Source organism: Camelina sativa, chromosome 11, assembly GCF_000633955.1.
Source record: "Camelina sativa cultivar DH55 chromosome 11, Cs, whole genome shotgun sequence".
NCBI lineage: Eukaryota > Viridiplantae > Streptophyta > Magnoliopsida > Brassicales > Brassicaceae > Camelina > Camelina sativa.
The window spans coordinates 41608384-41614404 of NC_025695.1; the positions used below are offsets into that span (position 1 = coordinate 41608384).

General features: G+C 36.4%; 1 protein-coding gene and 1 long non-coding RNA gene across 3 annotated transcripts; one reads left to right on the plus strand and one right to left on the minus strand.

The window, feature by feature from the left end:
* Positions 627-2992, plus strand: LOC104728855 (putative F-box/FBD/LRR-repeat protein At2g05300). The gene is made up of 6 exons (XM_019232099.1): positions 627-1556; positions 1630-1770; positions 1873-1986; positions 2071-2214; positions 2321-2464; positions 2927-2992. Exons 1-6 carry the CDS (start codon positions 627-629, stop codon positions 2990-2992), a joined length of 1539 nt encoding a protein of 512 aa, XP_019087644.1.
* Positions 3187-5083, minus strand: LOC104725882. 2 transcript variants are annotated; one of them, XR_757977.2, is made up of 5 exons: positions 4836-5083; positions 4503-4622; positions 4286-4366; positions 3678-3828; positions 3187-3589 (listed from the first exon to the last, which is right to left on the minus strand). It is a non-coding gene; the product is annotated as an uncharacterized LOC104725882 (long non-coding RNA). The 2 variants fall into 2 exon arrangements; XR_757976.2 differs by having other exon boundaries at positions 4503-4702.

Sequence of the window (6021 nt, forward strand, 5' to 3'; positions counted from 1 at the left end):
CGGAGAAGAGAGAAGATCGTCGTGCCTCAGATCGGAGAAGTGAGGCCCCGATGCCTATGTACGCTTTTGGAAGAAGAAAAAGAGATATGAATGTCAATATATTAAATGTTTGTTCGTTTGAACACAAGAAATCAATGTGTCTGAGTGGTTAAGGAGCTGATTTTATTGACTAAGCTTGCGCAGGTTCGACTATAGGTAGCACTGTTTTATTGATAAATGCATGGTATCATAGTTGAGGTATAAAAAAGCATTTCGCATATAGTCTGGGTTGATTTTGGCCGTTTTCCGACACCATCTTCAGTTCTTCACACACCACCCTCGTCGCAAGTGCAAACAGAGGTGACCCTGTAATTTCAAACCGTACGGATTCGTCTCTCTCTCGGTCGGTCGCGTTTTAGGTTCGTCTCTCTTGTTAATCGAATTTTGGTTCTTCATTTGTCTTCCTGATTTCGTGAACAGAGCTAGAATGAGACTACTATTCTGGTCTCTAGTGTTTGATATGCAATCACTTAGGTTTTCTTTCTTGGTTTTAGAAATGATTTAGGTTGATTAGGAAAGAAGCTATGTGTTCTCAATACTTACGCCGTCATATCTTATTTTTGGAAGCTACTGAAGTATTTATACAAATGGTTGGAAGAGGGGAAGCGAAACAAGCTCGTTCCAAAGGGTTGAGTAGTGAGAGATTGAAGGAAGATAGGATAAGCCAATTACCTGATCCGTTGATATGTCAGAATCTATCTCATCTTCCTCCAAAAGAGAGTGTTAAGACAAGCGTTTTGTCAACCAGATGGACAAGTCTCTGGCTTTTTGTTCCTAGTTTGGAATTGGCATGGTGGCACCTCCCAAATTCCTATGCCTTTAAGAGTTTTGGTTATAGGTTTTTCGATTCCGACAGGGCTTCATGCATAAACAAGCTAAAGTTAACTATTGATGAAAACGATGCATCTTATCTCACATCATGGATACAGGCCTTGGTTAAGCGTAAGATACAATGTCTCTATATTCGCCGTAGTCGAGGCGATTCTTTTCATGAGATGCCCTCAAGCATTTATATTAGTGAGACACTTGTATCTCTAAAACTCTATCAGCTGACCTTGGTTAATGCCGAGTTTGTTTCCTTGCCTTGTCTAAAGATCTTTTATTTAAAAGATATTGTGTATCCCAATGAGGCTACTTTTGAGAGACTTGTCTCATCCTCCCCTGTCCTTGAAGATTTAAAGGTTGACGTACTATGGACTGATGGAAAAGTCTATCGGGTGCACTCCCGCTCACTGAAGAGGCTCCGTTTACACCGTAGTTTTTCTTTCCCGTTTGACTCTTCTCCTGGAGTTGTAGTTGATGCTCCTCTACTATGCTGTTTGAGAATCGAGGATCGCGATTCAGAAAGCGTTATAGTAAACAATGTGCAGTCCAATGCCAAGTTAGATATATCTCTTCACTTTGGGTTGGGGGATTTTGACGAAGCAAGCGTCTCATCAAGGATCAGTAGCATCCGTAAGTTTACGTCCGGGATCTTGACGGTCATGGATATGACGATATGTGTATACACTTTCAAGGTATAAATATTTGTTTGTATTGGACACACACATTTTTCTATAATGAAAAGTAACTAACCTTGTCTGATTTCAGATCATTCATCACTATTCCAAAGTAGAACCGCTGCCTCAGTTTAATTATATGTCCCACCTACATGTTAAACTCGATGTATCCGATTTGAAAGGGTTGCAAACTTTTATTGAGAGATGTCCGAATCTAAAATCCCTCATCTTGGTGATGATTAATGAGTTTTTTTTTTTTTTTTCTTATTTCTATAAAGACTTCAAGTATTTTTTTTCATCATGTTTTAATCCTCTTCCTCTCTTTTTTCCTCAGGACTTAGATGATATACTTGGATATCTGCAATATGAGGAGATAAATCAAATAAGTTTTCCGGCTGGGATCTCATGGGTCATGGTGGATATGACGATATCTACGAAAGCTTTCAAGGTACATATGTGTTGGAGATGCCCTAATATTATATTTTTCACCAGTGGAAATTTCTAACCCACAATATTTTCTATTTGGTTACAGCTTATCTACCATTCCTCGAAATTAGAACCTCTACCTCAGTTTGGTTACATGTCCCGTCTGTATATTGTTAGTCTATGTGTATCCATTGTGAAATGGTTACCAACCTTTCTTGAGAGCTGCCCAAACTTGAAATCCCTGATTTTGGTAATGTCTGCTCAACCCAATGAGTTTTTTTTTTCCTTTTTCTTGAATCTTTATGAAGATTATGTGTATCTTCTCACTGCGATTAAATCCTCTCTTTTTTCCTCAGTCATTGGATGACTTTGACCACCAGATGCATTCTGAGGAGAGAAATCAAATAAGTTTTCTATCTGTTCCCGGGTGTTTGCTATCGTCGCTCGAGTTTGTTGAATTCAGTTGCACATTCTCTGGAGATGCTGCAGAAATGAAGCTGGTAAAGTACTTCCTAGAGAATTCAGCAAATCTCAAGAAACTCACTCTACGTTTATATTATTGTCGAAGAAAAGATGACGTATTGAAGGAACTCCTCAAAATCCCAAGACGCTCTAGCACATGTCAAGTCGTCATACTGTGACTGGTGGAGATTAGTGAAGATTTGTATGTGTGTTTCTTTGGAGGAAGATATGGATAAACTTGTTTGAAGCTACTTCTGCAAGAAATTGTGTTATTGTTATTGTTTATGCATTGAAGTTTATTACTTTCTTGCTTTCTGTTTCTAATTTATTTGATGAGGTTTTTAGTCATTCTATATCATTCCTTATGTTCCTTTGCACTTCATGATGTTGATTGGTAAGAAAAGGATACGATGATGCAGGAATTTGGTCGGACCTGCGCATCCCCGACATGTTGGTTTGTCATTGGTTATGTTTGATTCATTTCTGCATTTTGGTGACAGGTTCATCTCATGTTAACTGTTGGTAACAGCGCAAGTAATGCAGCATTACGTGATGAGATGATTTAAAACTAATAGAACATATCAAATATTTAAAATATAAAAAATTATTCAAAATCTTATTATATAAGGTTACAAAAAAGCCATTAGGGCAAGTCCAATGGTAGTATATAATTTTTAGACTCTTAATTTTTTTAACAATATATTATGTATTTTTATAAAATAAGAACTTCTAGAATCTTAGTTAAAATTATCCCCTCCATTTGTAGTATATAACTGAGGTTCTTAAATTTGAAAACAAAACATTTTTTAGTGGGTTCACATGAGGAATGGCTTTTGGAACCACTGTTGGAACCACAGTCGCTAACACTAGTACCTTTGTCTAAACCCAATAAGAAGAAGCTGTCTAAACCCAATAGAAGAAGCAGGCTTCTTCACATATTAACTATTTAAAATATTAACTACATCAAATTTTTAAATCACAAGCAGGCTTTTTTAAATCAGAAGCAAGGCTTCTTCAAATCAGAAGCAGCGCTCAAGAGAGACTTGGCTGCTGAAACCAAAGCTACACCTCCGTTCTCGGCCTTTCAGTACTTCTTGTACACTGCACGTAGCCTGCTCTCACCGCATCTCGAGTGAAGAAAAGCAAGAAGCTTTGAGCAGTCCCTATAGAACAAAGAACAAACATAAGTTTCTACAGTTAAGAGACAAAACAAAACAGAAGATGATATTTCAAAGTCTTTTCTCTTCTTACATAATATCAGATTCTATGTACCCTGTGTGGAACTGCAATGTATCAGTCCAAGCTGGGGACTTTTTCAGTGAGCACCTTGCTGTGTAAACAGCTGAAGCAGCAAGCATGGAGGGACAAAACATGAAGGTGTCGTAATGCATCATTAGACTCACTAACATGATACAACCAGAAAAACAAAAGTTAGTCACTTTCCACCAAATTACATTGTGTTAACAGAAATCTGAAACTTTAAGCAAAATTAGACTCACTTCTGGATCAGACATCGAAGAGTTTAAACCAAAAGGAGTTCGCTAACACTACTACCTTTATCTAAACCCAATAGTAATCGCTATTTCTAAGGTTTACAATGGCGAAATGGTATAGCCCATACTCGACAGGTTCAACAAACATATAGCCAAATTGATATAATTTCACCAGAATATTAAGCATAAGCACAATACTTAAAGGGTGTTCCAGTGGGGATTGAGTAACTAAGCCCTAAAACAAACGCTTGCAATTTCTTCAAAGCTGAACAGCAAAAGATACGCCAAAAATTCTCTATGTGTTACCTTAAAACTGAGAGATGACTTTAGTGAATCAAAGAACATTCTTTTCATGAATAAACTTACCTGGCAAAGGTAAGGTCGAAAATCTCGGGGGTTATCATTGACCATCTGTTGAAATACCTTTAGACCTTCTTCAAATTGACCCTGAAGTTTTAAACCAATGTCCATAAGTACATAGAACAATCCAGTATATCTATACATAATTGCAAACATAGTTCAAAAGGATCAAAACACACAAGAAGGAAATACAGGATTGGTTTTGCAGATGATTGGGTTTTACCTTGACAATATGCATTTGACCAATTCAAGACTTGTATGTTTCTCTCCTCAGTTACTCGGTTTCCTTGTCGAGCAACCTCCATAGCTTCCATGAGATACCAAAGACAGAGGAGTCATGAGTCTTTATGCATTACCATTGCAAGAAATAAGACAAGACCAAACGTGAATCCTTCTGGAGGAGCAATCCATTTAAAATAGATACTGCAATATTGAAATCAAGGCACTATTCTATTACCAACCAAGAAAAAAGAAAACACGATTTCTCCTAAACATCCACTTAATTCACAGTTTCACTAAAAAGACTATAATCTTTAGAAGGTGAGAAACACTTTACGTGCAAAGCTCTGATCAAACGTGATCAGTTGTGCCATTGTCTCGTAACAAAGCGCTTCTAAATGCTTCCATTCAATTTCATGAGGCTCTAATTTCATCAGCTTCTCAAAAACCAAGATGCCGTGGCCAGGATTCGTCAAGAAATCAACACAAGAAGCCGCCGATTCAATCTTCTCCGATGGAGATTCGAATCTCCTTTGATTTCCATCTCCTCCCGATTGAGAGAGAGAGTCTATCGGGAGAGGAAGAGGAAGCATCTACCAAAAAAAAAGAAATTCTAAATTAAAACCATTTGCTGATACGTCACAGCCCTTTTATGGTTATATGAAAAATTCCTTTAAATACCACTAAAATTATTTATACATTTAGTTTTAGGATATAATTTTTAAGGGTAGAGTTTAGTATTTAGAATTTAAGAATTAGTTTTTAGTATTATAACTTTAGTTTAGTTATGTGGTATTTTTGGAAAAAAATATATTTTTGTGATATTTTTGGAGAAAAAAACTAAATTATGATATTTTTGGAACAAAAATATATTTTAATGATATTTATAACAATTATTTTATTGTTTATTGAGTCTACTAACCTAGAATTCTGGATGCGTACAAAGAGGCATCTTGATTTTTTTCCATTTTCTGATTTTTTTTTTTTTTGCTTCTTTATCTTAAAACTCTACCTTAAAACCTCAGAAGGTCTTATTAATTCACATGAGTGGTATTTCACATGAGTGTGGTCTAGGGCAAGAAATCATTCTCCACATGAGACCGTCAACGTCAAGGAAGGCGAATAGTTCGATCTGCGGTGGTAATTAAACTCCATTCCGGTGTGTTCATCTTCTTCTTTTTATACTTCTTTTCCTTGATTTCTAGTTCATTTGAGAAATTTTGACTAGGGTTTGCATCTACAATTCTAGATTAGTATTCAAAACTAGTTGGTTGTTTATGTAACTTTCAGTTTTTTTCTTCTTCTTTTGTTAAATTTGATGATGCAGATTATAGGTGTGTGCTGAGAAACAAAAATAATGGGTCGAAAAAAGAAAACCAAAATATGTGACAAAGTGTCACATGGGGAAGCAGATAGGATAAGCCAATTACCGGAACATTTGATATGTGAAATACTTTATCATCTTCCTACCAAGGATGCTGTTAGAACCAGTGTTTTGTCTACCCAATGGAGATATCTTTGGC